This window comes from Podarcis pityusensis, assembly GCF_964106645.2.
Source record: "Podarcis pityusensis genome assembly, chromosome: 16".
Classification (NCBI taxonomy): domain Eukaryota; kingdom Metazoa; phylum Chordata; class Lepidosauria; order Squamata; family Lacertidae; genus Podarcis; species Podarcis pityusensis.
This window is the reverse complement of record NC_138041.1, coordinates 28,530,103-28,553,909: the sequence shown is the minus strand read 5'-3', so window position 1 is coordinate 28,553,909 and position 23,807 is coordinate 28,530,103. Positions and strand designations below refer to the sequence as shown.

At 42.2% G+C, this 23,807-nt stretch overlaps 1 protein-coding gene across 4 annotated transcripts in view; it reads left to right on the top strand.

The window, feature by feature from the left end:
- The window catches only part of LOC308465263 (clathrin heavy chain 1-like), a 61,764-nt gene that overhangs the window by 17,379 nt on the left and 20,578 nt on the right, over nt 1-23,807 (top strand). For all 4 annotated transcript variants that reach the window (XM_080985023.1, XM_080985020.1, XM_080985022.1 and 1 more), the window contains exons 3-19: nt 666-934; nt 1,236-1,397; nt 5,116-5,229; nt 6,418-6,591; nt 8,204-8,401; nt 9,747-9,947; nt 11,155-11,307; nt 12,379-12,501; nt 13,138-13,275; nt 13,490-13,654; nt 14,157-14,337; nt 15,680-15,843; nt 18,044-18,169; nt 18,450-18,592; nt 20,414-20,648; nt 22,947-23,069; nt 23,621-23,766. In XM_080985023.1, the coding sequence (XP_080841149.1) occupies nt 666-934; nt 1,236-1,397; nt 5,116-5,229; nt 6,418-6,591; nt 8,204-8,401; nt 9,747-9,947; nt 11,155-11,307; nt 12,379-12,501; nt 13,138-13,275; nt 13,490-13,654; nt 14,157-14,337; nt 15,680-15,843; nt 18,044-18,169; nt 18,450-18,592; nt 20,414-20,648; nt 22,947-23,069; nt 23,621-23,766 (2,815 nt within the window). The remainder of the gene's footprint in view (nt 1-665; nt 935-1,235; nt 1,398-5,115; nt 5,230-6,417; nt 6,592-8,203; nt 8,402-9,746; nt 9,948-11,154; nt 11,308-12,378; nt 12,502-13,137; nt 13,276-13,489; nt 13,655-14,156; nt 14,338-15,679; nt 15,844-18,043; nt 18,170-18,449; nt 18,593-20,413; nt 20,649-22,946; nt 23,070-23,620; nt 23,767-23,807) is intronic.

Below are 23,807 nucleotides of genomic sequence, written 5' to 3'. Positions count from 1 at the left end.
CATAAGAGCCTGCTGCATCAGGCCAGTGGCCCATCTGGTCCAGCATCCTGTTCTCACAGGGGCCAGCATGATGCCTATGCGATGTCCAAAAGCAGGGCCCGAGCACAACAGCACTTTTCCCTCCTGCCGTTTCCAGCAACTAGTATTCAGAGGCATGCTGCCTCCAAACAGTGGAAGTAAAACTGCCCCTATGGCTAGTAGCCATTGTTATTGTCATTCTATGTGGATTTGTCTAATCCTCTTTTAAAGCCTTCCAAGTTGGTAGTCATCACTGCCTCTTACGGGCACTGAAATATATGGGATTGGGTAAATTTCTACTTCCTTATTGTCAGAGTTTGGTATCAGTGATCCTTCATCCTCTACTTGCATGTTCTAAATTATGCTGGATCCACACATGCGGTGCTACAAAGCGGTAAAATGAACTGTGCCACTTCAGCTAAAGGTAGGAGAGCTTACAAATATATGGTTTCCTCCCAACTGCTGTCTGGAGTTGTGCTGCCCAGTTTTTTAAGCACCTCATTCTGCTGCATGTGTAGCTGAGGCCTTTGACTTTGGATATTTCCAAATGTCTTTCTACAAAAAAGACTGTGTTGGAGTAGGGATAGCTATTGCTTAACATTTTTGGAGGGCTATGATTCTCTTTGTCTTTCTGTCTTGTATGCCAGCGGGGAAAACACTCCAGATCTTTAACATTGAGATGAAAAGCAAAATGAAAGCACACACGATGGCAGAGGAAGTGATCTTCTGGAAATGGATTTCTGTGAATACCGTTGCCTTAGTGACAGAGACTGCAGTTTATCACTGGAGTATGGAAGGAGACTCTCTGCCCCAAAAGATGTTTGACAGGCACGCCAGTCTTGCAGGCTGCCAAATCATCAATTACAGAACCGATGAAAATCAGAAGTGGCTGCTCCTGATAGGAATCTCTGCCCAGGTAAGGAAAGCTGTGGAGTGCAGAGGGTACAAAAGCATGCATTGAAGCTTGTGGACTGTAGAAATTGGGAGACTAGAAGCCAAAACATTTTTGTGACAGCTGAGCTGGAAAGCAGAACTACTGAACATACAGTGAACTTGAAAGCTGTGACATGGGGATGCTTATGTTCTGTTGAATTAGTGGTTGGAATCTCTTGATGGGAGGCGCAGGATAAGAGGCTCTAAATGGATTAAGGATCTTGACACTTCAGGCTCTTAAGTGCTTGCTGTACATTTAACGACTGTGATGCTTGCTCCATTAGCAAAATCGTGTGGTTGGTGCCATGCAGCTGTACTCAGTGGATCGAAAAGTTTCCCAGCCAATAGAGGGACATGCAGCAGCCTTTGCAGAATTCAAAATAGAAGGCAATGCCAAGCCCTCCACCCTCTTCTGTTTTGCTGTGCGAAGCCCTGCAGGAGGCAAGGTAAAAGCCTTTTATACTTGATCGTTGTCTTTGTTGCTTACAGCTGCTTTGGGGCATAAGATCCAAGACGATAAACCATTTAAATGAAGTTCCTCAACCCCTCTGTAGTAAGAGCTTGCACCAGTGTAGTCTGTGCAAGTCCTTGTGAAAAATCAAGAGAGCTTGGCTGTGCTTCAGGGTTTAGGATGGAACACTTGATGCTGATACTGCACCTCTCTTTAAGGCATGAATAGTCAGTGTGGTGCCATCCATTGTTGCTGGACTCTTATCATCCTTGGCCATTGGCAGTGCTGGCTGAGGCTGATGGGAGTTGTAGTCCAAAACTTCTGGTGTGCAACACATTTTTCTGCTTTAAGGTGTCTCACCAAAATAGACCATTTTGAATTGCATTCTCTTTTCTTTTTTTAAAAAATAATTTTTATTAACAGGCCAATCACATCACATTATCCAAATCACATTAGTTCCAAATTATACAGCCAAATTTTAAATTTTGTTGGGGGTACCCATACATCAAGCTCTGAACGAGTCCAAACATCACTTATATTGCTGCTTTAATTAAACAGTTCTATCCAGTTCAATCCAGATAGTCCTTTATTACTTTCTTCATCTTCTTGTTGTTATCATATATTCCTTTCTTTGCGATCTCTGATAATTTTCACAAGCAGATTGGAAACAGGCATCCTCTGTCGGGTTTTGTACTCTCCAAAAATCATATCGCTCAGGGACAGCCGCTATTCCATGCTTCCATAAAAAAATTAATCTTCGGTCTGTCCTTTAATTTTCTCAGACTTGCCAAGTATATCAGGAGGCTCTGTCAGGTCAAGATTACATTCCAACCATCCTTCTCATTCCAATGGTCCTGATTCTCCTCCCCCTGTCCTCCTTTCTCCGGCAAGCCTGTCTTGGGGAGACGCCATTTTTTAACTGCGTCATAAAATTTTCCTCCGTTCTCATTGTTTACCAATCCTCTCTTTAGCTATAATCCATCCCACACAGTTCTTGAATTCCTGCTTGTGGTTAGTAAAACGCAACAATCTTATTTCTTTCTGGGGTGGAGGGCTATTAATATCACATAGTGCAAAGAAAAAAAGGTTTTTTCCTCCACCCCCCCTTCATTCCAAACATACAGTCTCATAATGGTGGTTCATCAGAAGATTTACTTATCCATCCGTTACTCCGGTCACAGAGATCCATTAGTCAGCAGTCTTATCTCCCGAGCGATGCTTGATGTATGTGCTTTAGCTTCATTCCAATCATATGTTTCCAATTATAATTCCGAGCTAAAGCAAGCCAGCACACGCTAATTGGAACCGGCGTCAGGAAGAGCTGACCCCATCTCAGGACTTCCGGGTTGGCGCCATCGCCGAATGGCGGACTCCCTCCGAGCTCCGGAGGGAGTCTGCTCGGCAGGGGCTGGGTCCTACCGCGCCGGCGACGCGGGGACCCTCAGAAACCACGGGCACGGAGCCCGTGGACATGGGGACTCGGCTGGCACCGCTAGCGCCCTCCCGACTCGTGAAGGAGCCTTTTTAAAGGCTTCGGATCGGGTGCCGGGGAGTGGCGTGGTGCTTTGAGTCCATTGCTTCCCCTGCCGAGCGCAGCCGCATGCCATTCGACGGAGAGCGCTGACTTCTTCCATTGGAAATTCGGACTATCAACAACAACCCGTGAGTAATTGGGAAACCGGGTACAAAAGGAGAAAAAAAGAAATTTTTTTTCGGATTCGGCACGAGCGGGGGGGATCTAAAAAGGAAGTCAGTCCCCCCCCCGATTGTAAACATTCTAAAACAAGGACTGGGTAACCAAGATCGAAAGAGAAGTTTATTGCTGACAAAAATCATTAATTCCACGAAGGGAAATTACAAGAATTGTGCTGGAGGAGAAGAGTGGAGGGTGAGAGGGAAAATGCAACCCCCCCCTGGGAACCGGGGCGATTCGTAGAACCTGGCGAAGAGAGACGGAGACTTTGACAGCTGTCAAAGTAGCTGTCAAAGCTGGAGAATATAAAGAGGACTTTGTTACAAGGACCTTGCTGGCTAATTCTGTTACAATTTGACACAATATGGATATAAACTGTCGGAAAATAAGGAACAACAATTTGACTTTTGGATTAGAGGATATAAAGTTACTATAATCCCCCTAGAGGGGTTTCGGGACATTACAAGTGGTCGTATGTGGAAAATCACTCTGGGATTCGTACAGGACTTATCTTCTGGGAAAGCTGCAAAACTGACATAGTATTTTGTCTACAGAGGTGTTTACATTAAAAGGAGACAATAGAATTTTCTATTGAAGAAAGGAAGGGACTGGACGTAAGTTTTTGTTCCTGAACAACAAACCTCTGTAGAGATACCAGATTTCGGAATAAGAAAGTTTTAGCAGCTGAACAAGACAAGAAACCCGAGAAAGTAAGGAATAAAAAGAACAAAGGACTAACTACGACACGGAAAGAATAATGGGAGGAGCAGCAAAGACCAAGGAAATTAAAGGCATCTATTAGACTGGATTTTTGAAGTTAAACATTATTAAAATAAACAAATTAAAAGAAAACCGGCAAGGTGGAATGGGAAAAATCTGGCCATGGACTTGAGATCTCCAGGCTGACAACATATAGACTGATGGACATGTGGAATTCAAACCGGGGAAGGGAAGGGGGAGTTTTGGAATCCAAAGGCTAATGTAACTATCTGTCTGAACCTTCTTATACTTTTTATCTTTTATTTCTTTATATAACTTTTGTATATCATGGTATTATGATTTGGCATGTTAAAAAAAGGGAATTCGTGGAAGGAAATTGGGGTTGATCTTGGGGAAAAATCTTTTTTCTTTTTCTGTTAATGATGAGGGATGATGATAAAATTGTATAATTTAAATTGGTTAATGGGTTAAACATATTAAGTTTTAAATTGGGAGTGAGAGCTTGTGGAACCAAATTAATGAAAGGGGAATATAGTCGGGGGGGGGGGAGGAGGGAGTCCCAGAAAGAAGATAATGAAAGTAAGGTTCTAAATGTATTCTATCCTTTTCTTTCTGTTATTTTTCTATATTATTGGAAATTCTAATAAATATGATTTAAGAAAAAAAAAAAAAAAAAGGAAGAGCTGACCCCATCTCTCGAATCCGGGGTTGCATTGTGGGCACCGCTGGCAAGGCAGCCCCCCCAATCTCCTTGGGGGGGTAGGAAGACTGCATACTTCCCATAGCAGCCTCTTAATTACCTCGTATGGGTCAGAGAGATGTTATTGTCGGCCATCTTCCAATGCGCCACCTGGTGGCCCCCTGAATTGCATTCTCAAAGTGCTAGTCAACATAGCCTTAATTTGGGCTGTAGAGCCAATACTATAGAACAGGCACATTCAACTTCCAAGAGACTGCAATCTACTCCCACTATAAAAAAACTAGCAGTGATCTTCTTATTGGATTGACCAGAGTTGTTGAGCTTTTTTGGGGGGGAGGATGAGCTTTTGGGGGGGCACTCAATCGGGGTCCCGGGACCAGGATCAACCAGGGACACCCCGCAGTCAACTGGTAGGTCGCGATCGACATGTCGGACATCCCTGCTATAGAACATTTAAACTTTGTGAAGAATGGAGAACGCTTTAAGAAAAATCCATACTATTATTTTTAGCAGTTTTCCATTCTGAGGAACACCTGATTTGAATGAGCTTTTCTCCTTTCAACTAAACAATTGATTTATAACCCTGTGGTGTTTCCCCAGCTGCATATAATTGAAGTGGGTCAACCTGCTGCTGGAAACCAGCCCTTTGTCAAGAAAGCTGTTGATGTCTTTTTCCCTCCAGAGGCTCAAACGGATTTCCCAGTGGCAATGCAGGTAATGAATTGAGGAGTGTGTTTAAGACTTCCGGTGGCATGGCCGAAGCATATCAAGTGCAGCGGTAGTAGTGCATGCCCTTTTTATCCCATAAACAACTGTTGTGTCAGAAAAATGTGAACTTTGTTCCAAACGCTTACATGCTGCCTTTCAGGGTGAAGCCCTCCCAAGGTGCCTTGCAAAAGATTAGTTGTGTGTGTGTATTCAAGATCATTCAGTCTCCTATACATAGCAGGGGCTCTTGAATGGAGCTGTATCCAGGCATGATGAACAGGTGCAAGGATGCTGTTTACTCCCACTCTGATGGCAATGCCAGTTGGTAACTCTTAGGCAGCTGTCAGCTGGAGCTGTATCCAGACACAATTGAATACAACTCTCCAAATTACCATATCAGTGTGTACAGTTGGTTTAAATGATACAGAATTGAGCGAGGCCAATGTTTAATGCAATTTGTCTGAGTTTATATCACTGCTAGACCAGGATCCAAACAAGCATGTAACTAGGCTGGATTGGATGCTGTAGTCCTATAAAGCAAGCCAGTCTTAAACTTAAAGGCAGCTTAGCCTAATCTGTTTATGACAGAATGGTGGAGGAGGGGTGGAGGCCTGCTGTTCAAAATTGCTGAATATACACAAGCCCTTAGAGTTGCACCTAGAGTGGAACTTCCTTGAAACTGAAATCTGGATCTGAGCTTCTTGCAGCCATAGCGGCTTGCCCAAGGTCTTAAGTGCTTCAGTTTCACAGCTGAACTAGTGATTGACTTGTAGTGACATAAATGCTCAGCTCCCCAGTCTAAAAAATAGCTGTAGCTGTTAACAAGTATGAAATAATCCACTTGCACAATAAATTGAGTTTTTGCTGCTGTGCTAGGAAGAAGCTTAAGTTAACTAGTGCAGGGGTCAGCAAACTTTTTCAGTAGGGGGCCAGTCCACTGTCCCTCAGACCTTGTGGGGGGCTGGACTATATTTTTTTTGGGGGGGGGGGGAATGAACGAATTCCTATGCCCCACAAATAACCCAGAGATGCATTTTAAATAAAAGGACACATTCTACTCATGTAAAAACATGCTGATTTAGAAGGTGATTGGGTTGAATCCGGCCCCCAAGCCTTAGGTTGCCTACCCATGAACTAGTGAATAACTTCTGAACTGTCCTGGTTAACCTTGTCTCTTTCTTGTACATTTGGTAGATTGGAACAAAGCATGGTGTTATCTATCTGATCACAAAATATGGATATATTCATATGTATGACTTGGAATCTGGAGTGTGCATCTACATGAACCGTATTAGTGCAGACACTATCTTTGTAACTGCACCTCATGAACCTACCTCAGGAATTATTGGTGTAAATAAAAAAGGACAGGTAAGAATGATGCCTATTGTTTTTGTCCATGAAGTTTTCTTGGCAGGGATACTGGAGTGGCTTGCCGGTTCCTGCTCTAGGTGGATCACGTTTAGTCAAAACTCTCCACTATGACCTGTCCATCTTGGGCGGCCCTGCACGGCATGGCTCATAGCTTCTCTGAGTTATTCAGGCCCCTTCGCCACGACAAAGGAAATCAGGCCTGAGTGCTCACTGGAAGGACAGATCCTGAAGCTGAGGCTCCAATACTTTGGCCACCTCACGAGAAGAGGTGTCTCCCTGGAAAAGGCCCTGATTTTGGGAAAGGTTGAGGGCACAAGGAGAAGGGGACGACAGAGGACGAGATGGTTGGACAGTGTTCTCGAAGCTACCAGCATGAGTTTGACCAAATTGCGGGAGGCAGTGGAAGACGGGAGTGCCTGGCGTGCTCTGGTCCATGGGGTCACAAAGAGTCAGACACGACTAAACAACAAGAAGAATGATGCGTGAAACTTCTCAGCTGTAGATTATCCATCACTTCAGTGTCTGCTTACTGTAATGCTGTCATTTAGGCTCTGAATCCTGACTGCTTTATCAGATCCAGGTGGCTGCTTTCCTTAAGTCACCACTTTGCTGGGCTCTGCACTGACGCTTAGGGATTTCAGCTCATTGGTTCAAAATGGTGAAAGAGATGCCGTTTAATGTCCTGAAGTGAGCCCTCAAGTTCCCAAGCATGCATTCTCTAATGATCCGGATTACAGCCTGCATTGGAGGTGTCGATGCATGCACACGTATGCTAACCTCTCTTGTTGTTAACAAATCAAATAACTCTTGAGATTAACGTGGTAGTTCCTCTATAATCACTGAATAAAACACTGCATCAAGCACAGATAAGAGGACTGATAGAATAGATTTCTCCAGCAGAAGTTCTAACGTAAGCAGTAAAGCTGTTGAAATGACAACTGAGCAGTCAGTAAGGAAGGCTTTGTAAAAAAGAAAGGGGGGAAAAAAGAGAATTTTAAAGTAGAACTTCAGTGGTGAACAGTATTGTATCCTGTACCTAACTGGTAGCAGTTGGCCTGGTGGTAAAAAAAGGTAAAGGATGCCTGACAGTTACGTCCACTCACAGATGACTCGGGGGTTGCGGCGCTCATCTCACTTTACAGGCTGAGGGAGCCAGCGTTTGTCTGCAGACAGTTTTTCCGGGTCATGTGGCCAGCATGACTAAGCTGCTTCTGGTGCAACAGAGCACCAAAACCAGAGCAGCGCACAGGAACGCCGTTTACCTTCCCGCCGGAGTGGTACCTACTTATCTACTAGCACTTTTTGGCATGCTTTTGAACTGCTAGGTTGGTAGGAGCTGGGACTGAGCAACGGGAGCTCACCCAGTTGCAGGGATTCAAACTGCCGACCTTCCGATCGGCAAGCCCATGTGGCTCAGTGGTTTAGACCACAGCGCCACCCGCGTCCCTGGCCTGGTGGTACCTAGTCTTATTTATAATATTATAAAGTGAAATTTTTGAATGTTCGGCACTTTTCCTCCAGATCGGTCGTGCTCCTTTTATATAGTAGGGTGTGCATTGTCCTTTTTTTAGACTTTACTGTGCACTCACTGACTTTCTTTCTCTTATAGGTACTCTCTGTTTGTGTGGAGGAAGATAACATTGTAAATTACGCCACCAATGTTCTCCAGAATCCTGATTTGGGTCTGCGCATGGCGATCAGGAGTAACTTAGCTGGGGCGGAAGAACTCTTTGCCAGGAAATTTAATACACTTTTTGCACAGGGAAATTATGCAGAAGCGGCTAAAGTGGCGGCATCTGCACCAAAGGTAAACATCTTTTAAAAAATTATTTTTTGGCCAAGGGTTTCGGGGGTGCACTGCAAACAAATTTTGTAGCCTTTAACCTTTGTTTGAAGCAACAGGCAATCCCAAGTTGTACGAGGGCACTGGTTCTGTCTTCCTTGAGGGAGACATAGACGATTCTATTATAAAGATAGGGTGGCATTAAACTAAGTTGTATTCAGAGGACACCCATTGAAATTAATGCATATGACGTAATTGCGGTGCAGCAGTTTACCTTATACTTATTACGTAAAACCCACGGTGGGTATTATTGACCAGAGCTATGAACTGGTTGCCCCATTGAATTCTTGCTTAGGATTGCAGCCCTAAGTGGGGATCAGGTAATCATGGAGTCACTGTCAGGGGTTGGTGGGAAGGCAGGATATAAATAAATACAATCATAATAATAAGTCCATCAATAACTTCAGGATACTTTATGGGAAGTGATTCATAAATGAAGGAAATAATGTTACGGAGCCCTCTTGTTCTGATACAGGTTTTCTCCTGACTACCAATTGCTCATGTGATCGGAGTAGGAGGAGCAAGAGTTAGGAGAAGGCTATTGCCCCGATTCTTCGCTTGTGGAAAATGTGATGACAGACCTAGATCTAGCAGGATTTTTACGTTGGTGTTGGGCAGGGTGGATAAAAAATATCAATGATTTATTTATTTATTTTTTAAAAACCCATGGATGTTTTTCATTTAAATCAGATTTTTTAAAATTTAAATCAGAATTTTAAAATAAAATGCTTTTGGAGGAAAAAATCTTTCTAAAGATAGTTTTCTATTTAAGTTACCTTATAGTCCAAAGGCTATTCATCAGGAAATAAGGATTTGTTTTAAGTTTTACATGTGTGCTAAACCATTCATGTGTGCTAAAAAGTTTTTTTAATAAAAAAATTGTTTAACCACATCAGTTAACAAACATGGATACCTATGCTATAAATCTTACTTTTTAAGTTAAAATATAAACATTTAATTTATTAAACCTCACAATAATTTCATAATTATCTGTCTATGTATTTCTAATATTATAACCAAATCAGTAATTTTTGATATAACGGTTAAAAGACTACTCTGAAAATGTATTATTCCAAAAATGAAACCTTCAATTGTTTGTAAATATTAAGATTATACCAGCAAGAATGAGTCTTTCTGTAAAAAAAATGATTTAAATCAAATCTTACTGACTAGTGATTTAAATCAATTTGGTTTAAATCAAATCCACCCTGGCCTTGGGAATTCTCAGCTGGCAAGCTGAGCAAGCTTTCTCTGCCTTGGATTTTCCCTTAAGGGAGACTTTTTAATAGAACCATGTTTCAATGTTCAGGGAATCTTGCGCACAAGTGATACCATCCGAAAGTTCCAGAGTGTACCAGCCCAGCCTGGGCAGGCCTCTCCCTTACTCCAGTACTTTGGGATCCTCCTCGATCAAGGCCAGCTCAATAAATTTGAGTCTCTGGAACTCTGCCGTCCTGTTCTTCAGCAAGGCCGCAAGCAGCTTTTAGAAAAATGGCTAAAAGAAGACAAGGTAAAGCAGGGGACCTCTTCAAAAATTTATTACGCTGTGGTCTGCTTTAAACAGTCGTCGTTCTGTTGCCTGTGCTGAAATTAACTAGCATTCCTATTTAGGCCCACTTACCCAAGTAGTAAGGGACGCGGGTGGCGCTGTGGGTTAAACCACAGAGCCTAGGACTTGCCGATCAGAAGGTCGGCGGCTCGAATCCCCGCAACGGGGTGAGCTCCCGTTACTCGGTCCCTCCTCCTGCCAACCTAGGAGTTCGAAAGCACCCCCAAAAGTGCAAGTAGATAAATAGGTACCGCTCCGGCGGGAAGGTAAACAGCGTTTCCGTGCGCTGCTCTGGTTCGCCACATGACCCGCTGCTCTTAGTCCTGCTGGCCACATGACCCGGAAGCTGTACACCGGCTCCCTTGGCCAATAAAGCGAGATGAGTGCCGCAACCCCAGAGTCGGCCACTACCGGACCTAATGGTCAGGGGTCCCTTTACCTTACCCAAGTAGTATAAAGCCTTGTTAGTGACAACCGTGCATTTTGTTGATTACCCACCTACATCCAACTGAGAGGTCTGCTGGCTTTTTGCTCTAACTACAGGCAAAATATCATTGATGGGAAATCTCCCTGTTGTGTAGACACTTACCCTAGAGCAGTGAAAATGGATTAGGCATGCCCTGTTGGTCACCAAATATACCATTTATTAGTACTGGGAAAATAAACATAGTCCTAAGAAATCCACCAATGGACCATACATGAGCTAGGTACATACTGTAGATTGCGAAAATTTAATACTTGTCAAGGTATTTTATGATATCCATTTAAATTGAAAATGAGCAAAACTCTGAGCACTGAGCCACTCCTCTGACCCCCTTCCCAGTTTTATTTTAGTTCGCTCTGTTGTGTTGATGTAAACAAAGACACCACTAAAATATTAATTTGAAAAAGAGTTTTGGGCTGCATTTCTATAATTCCCACAAGGTTTTCTTCCTAAACAGTGAGGTAAATCGCTGAGATCTAGACAGGCATACCCTATATATTGAAAGAGCAGCAACTACATTTGCTTGCCATAAGCAGGGGTGGGTGGCAGCGTTTGCTGAGCTGGGTGTGGTGTTAATAGCTTTGAAATGCTGCTTCTATTGCAGTCTTACATTTGATGCCAACAAACAAATTGCAGCTTAACACTTGGATCTGTGTTGATTCTGAAATGTTGTTTCTGTTTCAGCTGGAATGCTCTGAGGAGCTAGGAGACTTGGTGAAGGCTGCTGACCCAACCCTTGCCCTCAGTGTTTATCTCCGTGCGAATGTACCAAACAAAGTAATTCAGTGTTTTGCAGAAACTGGTCAATTCCAGAAAATAGTTCTTTATGCCAAAAAGGTAACTATCTCCCCCCCCCCCGAAAAGTATGTGATTGTGTAATGCACACCTTTGCAAGCCAGAAGCTTTTTGAATGCACAGTTAAATTTTATCTTTACTGAGATAAGAATAAGCCTCGGAACATTCCGGGATATCTGAAGTGTGATATGCAACGGCCCCACCTGGTAAAGTTTCAATTGCATAAGTCATGTGGTTTTTGGAGCATTCAGTAGACTATTCTGCGGACAAAAATGGCAAAAATCAGCTTCAGTACCTCAGGGCTTTTCCTGCGGGTGAATGAAACTTGCACCCTAAATTCTATAGGCTCTTGGATGTCTTTCAATTTAAAGGACTGAACTAGGATGGGCTGTGCACATTAACATGGTTGTCTTGCTAATCTCTGGCAATTTCATTTATTTAAAATGTTAAGAAGCCCCACCTTTTTATTTCAGAACTCCCAGGGTGGGTTTCAGTTAATATTAAAATAATATAATCTGTAGGATTTAAAACTGATCAAAAGACATGAAGCCCAGTGTTGTAAAAGCATAAGATTCTGTATTGGGTGAGCCTCCCTGGGGAGTGCATTCCATGGATGAGTTTTCACAAATGAAGGTGTTTTTCCCTGGCTGTAATGTGCCTGATACCCTTAAATTTGGGGTACCTGAAAGGCGATATTAATATTTTGGACAAATAGAAGTGGGTGATTCCAGATCCCAAACTGTATAAAGGATAAAAGCTAGGTATTGAATGGCGTTTGGAAGAGCTTAGCAGCTACTGAAGTCATTGTGAAGTTGAACCGACAACAACAGTCCCTTTGGACTGGTCCCCTTCCAACAAATGAGAAGCTGTATCTTATATCAGTTGTACAGCAACCCAACTGTAACATTCGAATCTGCACGTTGAATAATGGGCTGATCAATTTCTTGCCCTAATGTCATATGAAGCAAGTAAAAACCTGACTTGAGATGTGAGGTTGGGTTTAGCTACGTGTAATTTGCTAAGGCCTAGTTGCTTTTGGAATATATTAGCAAAATGCAGGAATATATTGAGTTAAAGAAAAACTTACTTAATTCTTGAAATTTGACCTTTTAGGTTGGTTATACTCCAGATTGGATTTTCTTATTGAGGAGCGTTATGAGGGTCAGCCCAGATCAGGGTCTTCAGTTTGCTCAGATGTTGGTACAGGATGAAGAGCCACTAGCCAACATCAATCAGGTAAGCAATTCTGTTGCCATTCTAGAAGATAAAGCTGGAATAAAATGCCCCTCAAGTCCTAATACAGCTAAATGAATACCCATCTTGTTTAAATGTCTACAGTTTTTCTCATGGTCTTGCAGTTCTGGAAAACTAATCAATTTACCTAATTGCAAAAGTTGCTAGCTCTAGGTTTCAAAGCAGTGTAAGGAATTATCAAAAGTGTAAGGAATTATACCTTAGGAGCTATGGGCAGTGACAACTCAAATTTACATGTAAGAGATTCTGTTTCGACCAACTCCTTTTAGGCAAGAACTACAGACATAAAGAACTGGGTAAAACTGGTTTTGAAAACTACGCGATAGTTTTTCAGAAGAGAAACAAGGTTAAACATACTTGATATGTGATGGGCACCTGGACATGAAGTGGAATAAATGTTTTTTTGGAAACATTGAATTCAGCTATGTTCTTATGTTGTGGTTTGGAAACATTGAGAGCTTAAAGTCTGTATTTGGTGAATTAAAGATTTGTTTATTTTTTAGACCTACAACTAATTGGAACAATGTATTTGCATGCATAAAATAAAATAAGTTTTGTAGCACACTTAGGCAGCAGTTTATGTGTCTGATGGCCATTTGTTTGATTCCTACGCTGTAGATTGTTGATGTATTCATGGAGAACAGTTTGATTCAGCAGTGTACCTCCTTTTTGTTGGATGCCTTGAAAAATAACCGTCCGGCCGAAGGCCACCTCCAGACTCGTCTGCTTGAGATGAACCTCATTCATGCTCCACAGGTAAACTCTCCTGGGTTGGATGGGTTTTGTGGTGGTGATTTTTGAAGCCTACCTTTCTCATTCCTTCTTGACTGAGGCAGTTGTTATTTTGCCAAGGACGGCTCTGTGTAACAATCTACCCATATATTTCCTGTAGAACCTACAAGGGTTTTTAGAGCACTAAGTCCCCTATTCCTCTTTTTATAAATTGACTTGCACTGTTGCTAATCCCTAGGTTGCAGATGCTATCCTGGGAAACCAGATGTTCACACATTATGACCGTGCCCACATTGCCCAACTTTGTGAAAAGGCAGGCTTGTTACAGAGAGCATTGGAACACTACACTGATCTTTACGACATCAAGCGAGCTGTTGTTCATACCCATCTTTTGAACCCGGAGGTAAGATAATGTGCAGCCGAACATTAACCATTTAGGGTTCATGCTCCCTTCTGCACTGTTCTCCTTTGTGTTCTTTGGTTAGTTAGTTGGTTGCTTCCTTTCCTACAGACCCTTCAGACCTCCCCTTTTTGCTTCCAGTGATTTTCTGCTTCTAGACAAGCCAGGGTGGTATAATGCTTATATGCTGGGTCAGGACTGGGAAGACCCAGGTTCAAATCCTTAGTTGGCTATAAAGCTTGCTGATGACTTGGGGCTACACTCAACCTAATGTACTCTTCAGGGTGGTTGTGAGGATAAAACGAAGGGATCAAAAGAAGGCCTCTCCCCTGCCCTCCATGCGTACCTTGGCTCTCCTGAAACAACCAAAACATGATAATGGACCTCAGTGCTTTAATACACCTTTCTGCTTCCCTTAGATTGGTAGATAATTGAAACTCACAATACAGTCTCCATTCATGTCATGGTGCGAACCTGCTGAATTATTTGATTCTTCTTTCCTTAGTGGCTTGTGAACTTCTTTGGCTCTCTGTCAGTTGAAGATTCTGTTGAGTGCCTACGGGCTATGCTGTCTGCCAACATCCGACAAAACCTACAGCTCTGTGTGCAAGTGGCGTCTAAATACCACGAGCAGCTGGGCACCCAGTCTCTTGTGGAGCTGTTTGAATCCTTTAAAAGTTACGAAGGTAAGCCTCGGAAGCAGCGGATAGTGCTCGCTCACCTTGAACTTGTTTTACCGAGGACTGCGGAATGTCAGATAATGGAGGTGGGAGGCTGTTTTTATAGAAGCACTGAAAACAACAGAATGCAAGAATGCATTTTTTTTTACATGTTTCTGGCCCCTGTGAGAGGGTAGCAGTGCCTAGCAATGTTGTCAAAGCCAAAACCATGGCTGAGGTTGAGGGCAAGGCACTGGAAATCTACTAATGGAGAAGAGCAAGAAGTAAAATACATTGTGCAAAATAGGCATGCGTATAAGTAAATTTGTATAGTTTAGAGGTAGTAAAAGTAATAATTTACTTACCCAGCAGATTTTTCACTGTAACTATTACAGTGCAGCCCAAAGCCATGTCTACATTTGTAGTTCTAATATTAAAAGGGATGGGGCTCTAGTAAGCAGTTTGCAAGCAGCAAGGAGCTTACAAGTCCTGTCTTAAAAGGTAGTTTCTAATTCTTAAAATATTTGCCTGAAATAATGGCTAGCAAATCTTTTAAACAGCTTAGATTCCCAAACATGCCTACTGAATATTTAGCTAGTAGGTTTTCTAATAGATCAGTAAAGTCACATTTTTATGTATGTAGAGCAGGCCAAATTGAAGATGTTGTGCACTGTATCTTATACTGTATTTTATATAATTTACCAAGGGCTAAGTTCATACTTCCCTTTCAGACTTTCCTAGAGGGCCAAACAGATAGTTTTAAGATATAGGGTAGCTTTATTTGCATTGCTGCAAAAAAGATAAAAGAGGCATTTTAAAATCATATTAGTGTGGAATGTTATGGGTAGTCTTGAACTAAATAAATATTTTAAATTCTGTATTCACAGGGTTTAGCCCTGTCTTATTGGACTGATTATCTCCCCATATTGTAATGGTCATTGGCTGCAAAGAGTTATTCCTGACCTGACTAGTGCATTAATTGATTGATTTTTTCGCAGGATTTGTAAGAAATGGAAATTTAACCAGTCATGGAAGGAGTACTACTAAAGATGCTAGAATGAGGGGAGGAAATAAGAAACCCAATACTTACTTCTAGAAGTTGCTAAAAGAATTTAATCAAGTGAATTGTTTATACATCTGAGTTAGGAATGCAATGCTGAAAATGCTTCCTAATTTTAAAGTATGAATTAAGGCCATTTTCATTACTGGCTATTGGATCATAATCTGTTGTCTTCAAACACTGTGGTTTTTTGAACCATGCCTTGTTGAAGCTGTTTATATTTGATGCTTGTAGAGGTGCCTTTCTTTTCTCTCTTCCCCTCCACCCCAATGTGGACACCCCCCCAACCACTTAAACCTGTCTCTCTAGGGCTGTTTTATTTCCTGGGCTCTATTGTGAACTTCAGTCAAGACCCAGATGTCCACTTTAAGTATATCCAGGCAGCTTGCAAGACTGGCCAAATCAAAGAGGTAGAAAGAATCTGCCGAGAAAGCAATTGTTATAATCCAGAACGGGTGAAGAACTTTCTGAAGGTAAAACACCCACAGTACCAAACTGAGTGGTGGTATTTTAAATGTCTGTTTAGATTTTTTTCTGTGTCACCCTTGTTTGTCAATATGTTTGTTTTATTTTAAATTGTGTTAACTTTTTATGTTTGTTTGCTGCCCTGGGAAGAAGGGTAGGATGATGATGATGATGATGATTCAGTCCTTAATTCTGTTTTTACTGCCCTCTTGGGTTTGCTACTTTAATACCACATTGGTGATCTCTCATAATATAACCTGAGGTCATCCTATTAAATTGAGTATTCGGGAGAATTCATTTCAGACAAACAAACTAAAGGACTACTTCACACAGTGCATAGTTATCCTTTGGAATTCCCTTCCACAAGATGGCTTTAAAAGGGATTGGGCAAGTTTGTGGAGGATATGGCTACTAAGCCATGATGACTCCCGTATTTACTCAAATCTAATGCTCACCTTTTTTTGGCGAAATTACGTTGCGAAAATTAAGGTGCACATGAGATTCAATGTTGCATTTGCATTCGCCAGCAAATACTTTATTTGGTTTCAAGGTTCTGAAAATTGAGATGCGCATGAGATTCGATGGCGCATTAGACTCGAGTAAATATGGTATATCTTGCCTCCAGTCCTGAATACAGTATGCTGAGAGAACGCTAGCAGGAGAGGGCTACCAACCATTCTTCTTGGTTGTGAGTTGCTCACAGGCAGCTTGTTTGTTGCTGTGGGAAAACCAGATGCTGGACTAGAGGGAAATTTTGTCTGAAGCGCTCTTGTGGAAAGCTCCCCACTCTCCTTTCATGAGCTGAGGAGCAAATAATATGAGCAGAGAGACCTCTGATAATAGGAAGACTGCTTTAGAATGTAGTGTGAGATGTTATTAGAGACAAGGCTTTAGGCCTGAGATAGAACAGAGAAAAGGGGACATGCATCCCAGAGTTCAGATGGGCAGAGTTAGGAGAGGGACTGAAGAGAGCGCTTAGGGGTGCAAATAAAAAAAGAGAGCCTACGCACAGTGGGTGTTGCTTACTTGTCAGGGGACTGCCATCGGAAAAGGGAAGGGAGGCAGAGAGGCTGTTGGAATACAGGAATACAGCAGTTCCTCTTCCTGCAGTGGGGAATTCACACCTCTGGTGGGGAAGAGGGGAAGGGACCAAAGGATGCTGCTGGGAGCCCCAGCGCCACACCTCGTCAGTCTGAGGGTAGGGGAAGCCACACCTCCGGGGTAAAGGAGGGGAAAGGGCTAGAGCAGGGGTCTGCAACCTGCGGCTCTGGAGCCGCATGTGGCTCTTTTACACCTTTGCCGCGGCTCCGGGGTGGATACTAGCAAGGGGAGGAGGCGCATTGTGCGCCCCGATACTCCCCACTGGCGGGCATTGGCTGTGACGTCGCATGGGGGCGGTGCATGCGTTAGTCACGCACCGTCCCGACGTCACCTTCCCGCCCGCTGTCAGATCGGACATTAAGGTAAGAAACAATATATGCAGTGTTATATTTGTTTTAAATGTCGCAATGGTTTTGCGGCTCCCAGTTTTTTTTTCTTCGGAAACGGGTCCAAGTGGCTCTTTTTGTCTTAAAGGTTGCGGACCCATGGGCTAGAGGATGCTGCGGGGAGCCTCAGAACCGCTCCTGGCCAAGTTGGCCAGGAGGGAAACATGCCTCTTGCGCAGAGGAGTAAAACGCAGAAAAGGAAGGAAATGGCTGGGGGTTACTAAGTTCTTATGTTGGGGGAGGACCTGGAAAGAACCACTCCTGGATTCTGCTAGCGATTGAGGCAGACATGAACTGATGGTTCTGCACTGTAAATAGTTTTTGCACCAAAATAAAGCCTGTAAAAGACAGGTTGGAGTCCTGCCTGGTTACTCACGAGCAACCGCCACTGACATCTGACATTACTGAACTGATAGAAATGCCCTTCTGCACTGAAGAGGGCTACACCTTTCCATTCCATTGACAATAAATGCACATAGTGGCCCTTGGTAATCTATTGCAGAGGAAAAGTGTAATTTCTGGAAAGAGAAGCGCAGCCATGTTGTTTGCCTGTGTCACATAAGTAGTCCATGTTCCACAGTATTGAGCTGGGTTCTTTTGTAATTAACCAGGTTTCCATTCAAGTTTTTCTCTCTTGGACTTTTGTTCTTGCTTGTACTTTATTGTTGCTCTCTTTCTCATAATGGTATGTTGTTGTATTTGCTCCTCTCCGTTTGTACAGGAAGCTAAGCTCACAGACCAGCTTCCCCTGATAATCGTCTGTGACAGATTTGACTTCGTCCATGACCTGGTTCTCTATTTGTACCGTAACAACTTGCAGAAATACATTGAGATCTATGTTCAAAAGGTAATGTATCTACACATGCGGTAATTTGATTCATAACTTTAAAGATCATGCTTTTGATGTCAGTGACAGCAGATCCTTACCTTAGACATCCAGCAGAAAATGTGATCGGGAAGTAATCAGAGGATACTCAATATGAAATTTTAAGCATAGCTACAGATGGCTTTTTATTTAATGATGGTTTTGAATTGGTTGCAATCTGCAGTTTACCAATGTGTCTGTATAACAATAGCTTGGACATTTTTTGGTGAGACCTGAAACTAAAAATAATGACTTGTTCTAGGTAAACCCAAGTCGTATTCCAGCCGTGGTTGGAGGGCTTCTAGATGTGGATTGTTCTGAAGATGTTATCAAGAACTTGATCATGGTGGTGAGAGGCCAGTTCTCAACAGATGAACTGGTAGCTGAAGTGGAAAAAAGAAATAGGTAAGACCTGCAGACAAACTAATTTTTAAATTCCTTTATTTCTAAAACTTCTTAGATTCCAACTGCAAAGCTATGTGCTTGTAAAAAATCACTGTGTCAGAATATTTCAAAAAACCACTTTAAGTCAGTACCCTTATTAGACCAACTTTTTTCTCTGGGTCACACTTTCAGAATAAAAATTTGCTGCCGCCATACCAATTTTTTAATTGATAAGAAATACATTGGAAAACAAAAACTCCTGGCAGTACTTGATTTATAACACAGAACACAACTACTTTATGATGTGATCATGGGGCATCCAGAAAATATAAAACCATGCAGCTACCTAAGAACACGAATCATTCCCAAAATACAAACAAGCCTCTTTCCTTTGTACCTTAAGTATGCGTACAAACTCAATGAGAGGTGCTTTTGCTGGGAAATCTCATTATATTACGTTTATTTTTTTATTTTTTTATGATTTCCAGTTTTATACATTTCAATAATTTTACAATCATTTTAACATTTCAAAACTCGAGTTCCTTCCCCCTTTTTCTTCAGTTCCTTAAATTTATTTTTTATATTTTCTGCATATTCCAAATTAACTTATTTATCTACTTCAAATATATATACTCTTATAGAACTGCAGGTCATTATAATAGCCATGCCAGTGTTCTTATCTGTTTACAATTTATTTGTAAATATTCAATAAACCATTTCCATTCTTTTATAAAAAGTTTGTTGTCTTGATTTCTTATTTTTCCAGTAAGCGCCGCCATTTCCACATATTCCATACGTTTTTGTATCCATTCTTCTTTCACTGGGACTACTACTACTTTCCGTTTTTTGGCAAATAACATTCTTGCCACCGTAGTCACATACATGAATAAATTTCTATACAGTTTGGGTAGTTCTGTCCCTATAATTCCCAAAAAGAAGGCTTCTGGGGTTTTTTACAAACGTTATTTTAAACATCTTTTTCAATTCATTACATATCATTTCAAAGTAAGCTTTAACCTTACTACGATATTAAGTTTAATTTGAGACAAACAAGCTCTCATCTCCTCATCTACAGAAAGAAACCTTTGCCTTTTCTGTTCTTGATACTACACTATATTATACTATACTGAAATGTTGAATTTTTTTATTTGCTTGCCCCTGAACCACACTCGCCATTCTCTCCTGCCAAACCAATGCGCCACACCCTTTAAGAACCACTGGTCTCAATGGTAAACAGCAGTGAGGGTGGAAGAAAAATGGCTGATGGTGAAGCCATCTGGTCCCAGTCCCAAGATGGAATAGGGGAAGAAATAGTAGACATTCAACTGAGGCTATTCAGTGCTATGCAAGTATTGGGTTTTGCCAAGGCTCGTCGGGAAAAATAATATTTAAAAATGACTGATTTTGCCATCTCCGGAAATGGAAGATGTGGCTGTTACGCAGATTTGTCTCCATCCTTAGGCAAGGGTTCCTTGGTAGATGGAGAACAGGCCTTAAAGAAGATAGGCAGTCCTTTAGATTAGCAAAGGTGGAAATTTTAGGTGATGTGCAAGGCAAAAACTCAATAGAAGCCAAACTGACTAGCTTTACTTAGGAGTTGGAAGAAATGCTTCCTCATAGAAGAAAGTTCCACCATTAGTATAAAATCCTCTTCCACTCACTTCAGAATGGTTACATTTCGTATTCTTTGGTTAGCTCCTTAGCAGGGGTCCTCCCTCCTCTTTATGCAGAAGGGGGTGGGGAAAGAGAGAGATGGAAGTTGATTCTGTGATGCAGTTTAAAGGTGGGTCTTTGCTGGTTGCTAGTAGCATAGAAAATTAATGAATTGCATTCTCATTTAAGGCTTAAGCTGCTGCTGCCCTGGCTCGAGTCTCGAATTCATGAAGGCTGCGAAGAACCGGCAACACACAATGCACTGGCTAAAATCTATATTGACAGCAACAACAACCCAGAACGCTTTCTGCGGGAGAACCCCTTTTACGACAGCCGTGTTGTGGGCAAATACTGTGAAAAGAGGGACCCCCACTTGGCATGTGTTGCTTATGAGAGGGGACAGTGTGACCTTGAACTCATAAAGGTATTTTAGTGTTGTCTTGCTGTAGCTTACCTATATTGTGCTCTCTCTTCTCCTCTGTCCCCACCCCCAATTGTACCATGTAAGTGGATTTGATTATATCATGCATATGGAATTGCAGCGAAGAGTGGTTAAGAAATCTGTCAAATCTAATTCTTATTTTCTCATAGTTATGAACATTCAAAGGTTGCCATCTTCTGGTGCACAAGCCACGATTGTGTATGCAAAGCAGCATTAGCTGGTGGCTTTCAAACTGTATATCTTGGGTAACCTCATTATTCCTCAATGAGAAGATCAGCAATAGTAGATGAGCCACCTGTTAGTTCAGATATCTTCCCTTCCCCAGTCAGTTTTGAAACAAATTTCCTGGAAGGCTTGTTTGCTCACCGCAGCTAGCCTTTCCATATGACAGGTGTGCAGAACCTTTTGTTCTCCAGATGTTGCTAAAATACAACACCCATCAGCTACAAGCACAGCAAGTGGCATGGGGTGATGGGAGTTGTAGTTCAGCAATATCTGGAGGTCCAAAGGACACCTGCCCTATGGCAGCAGGGAAACATTAGGTGTATTCTAAGGAATGCACTCAGTTTGAATGGTGAGAAGCTAATATAGACCTATGTTAGCTTTCTCCAACCCAGTGCTCTGCAGGCCCAACCAATGTAGCTGTTTTGGGGCTGATGGGAGTTGTACTCCAAACATCTGGAGGGCACCAGGTTGGGAAACTGCCTTATATGAACAGTATGTTTGCCCTTGAGTGGTACCCACAATCTTCCGCAGTGCACAGTTGCTCCCTTGCAGATGTGCAGAGGTTCCTTCGCAGGTAGTTCAGTGAAGCATTAGAGAATCCTTTCTCCAAATTTATAAAACTCTCTGGTGAATGCAAACAGCTGCTTCATGTGGTGCATAAAAGGTACAGGCAACTTCCTCACTACAAGACTGGGTTACAAATACACATTGTGTTTCTCTGATGAACTGACCCTTTAACACAGAGCTTTCCATGTTGGTGACACACTTTTTAGACATGTTGGTGACACACTTTTTAGACACGCATCATTTCACGACACAGCAATTCAGTTTTACTAGCAAACTGGAGGTTAAACTAACCCCTTTCCAGCCCCGGGAGGAGCGTTTGCATGACACACCTTCACACTGCAGCCGACACACTAGTGTCGCGACATACAGTTTGGAAAGCTCTGCAAGTTTAACATATATTAGCAAGTGTGCACAGATTTACTAAGGTATGCATACTTCAGGGATAGAGCTAGTCTCGGTACTAGTGTTACAGTGAGAGGGGGAAAGACTGGCATCTACTGGAGTTCATACCATGGACACATTTAAGGCACTCTCCCTATTACTGAAATAAATATACAGTGGTACCTTGGGTTACATTTAGCTCGGGAATCTTTTAATGTTTAATAGGTTATTGTATTTTAGTGTTTTGTTGGAAGCCGCCCAGAGTGGCTGGGAAAACCCAGCCAGATGGGCGGGATATAAATAATAAATTATTATTATTATTATTATTATTATTATTACATACGCTTCAGGTTACAGACGCTTCAGGTTACAGACTCCGCTAACCCAGAAATAGTACCTCGGGTTAAGAACTTTGCTTCAGGATGAGAACAGAAATCGTGCTCTGGGGGTGCAGTGGCAGCAGGAGGCCCCATTAGCTAAAGTGGTGCTTCGGGTTAAGAACAGTTTCAGGTTAAGAATGGACCTCCAGAACGAATTAAGTACTTAAGCCGAGGTACCACTGTAATTCAAGATAAGCTTTTAGTGATAAAATGGAATGTGATGAGGAAGTTGAGATAAAGTTATGGCTCACAGCTGATTAGTTAATGGGACACTGTCTCAAAATAAAATCTAACTTTTGTTCTGACTACTAAACTGACATTCTGTGGATGCTTTTGCAGTAACATTTGTTGGCATTCAACTTAAAGCAGTTCCTTCAAGATGGTTTATTGAGTTGAACGAGATGGAGTGTGTTGTTGAAAGGACACTCAACATTTGCACTTCATCCAGCTGCTTCCTTGTTCTGTCTTGCAATCAGATCTCTGGAGCCTCTCGATCTGTGCTTGGTGAATCTCTTCTCAGTAAAGGCTGTGTGTCCATGGGTTTTCTGAAAAGGAAAGCCAGCTTCGAAAAGCAAGGTGCCACAGAATTGGAAGCGTTGCAAATTAAATGGAATTACAGCCTAATTACGGCTTCCAGTGAATCTGGAAATAGCTGCCTAGAAATAGCTGCTTTTAGTCCAAATATATACTCCATGCGTTTATTGTCCTTTTCCTTTGTTTCTTTCAGGTCTGCAATGAGAACTCCTTGTTCAAGAGCGAAGCTCGCTATCTGGTGCGCAGGAAAGATCCAGAACTGTGGGTAAATGTTCTGGAGGAAAACAATCCATTCAGGAGGCCGCTCATTGATCAGGTATAGCAAGTAGACTGGATTTGTACAAAATAGGAAGAATGTAGTGGTTGGTGACTGAGCAAGAAGAGAAACGTCATCTGTTCTTCAGCATTGTGCTCTGAAAAGGGTAGCAGTTGCCAAAGATCTTATGTAGTCCCTCATTTCCCATAGTTCTCCTCTAAATGAGATCAGCCTTGCCCCTCTAATGCTCTATGCCTACCTGCCCGTCTTTTTGCTCCATAAGAGTATCATTTGTTTTCCCCTTGTTTCTCTGCCTATTATTTTTTCTCTTCAAACACCCGTAAACCCTTCCGTGCTGAACTCTTATTTTCTGGTGGGGAAGGCTGCTTGTGATTCTGTGTTAGATACATGCCAAGCAAGCCAAATAGTTTGATGCTTATACTTCTTCCAGACCCATCTATTTCCTTCATAAACTAAACTTTGTTCCTTGAAAGTTAAATACACTCCTGCTCTCCTTTCCTAACTAACTAGCTTCCTAAAACTAAGCTGCTAGTATGCTCTCTTCATGCCACTAGCAGACATTTTTTGTTTTGTTTTTTTTAAACATTCAGGTTGTCCAAACCGCATTGTCAGAAACGCAGGATCCAGAGGAGGTTTCTGTGACTGTCAAAGCTTTCATGACAGCTGACTTGCCCAATGAGCTCATTGAGCTACTGGAAAAGATTGTTTTGGATAACTCTGTCTTCAGTGAGCACAGGTAGGAAAGGGAAGGCCCTCCCTCCCCACTACACTAAATAT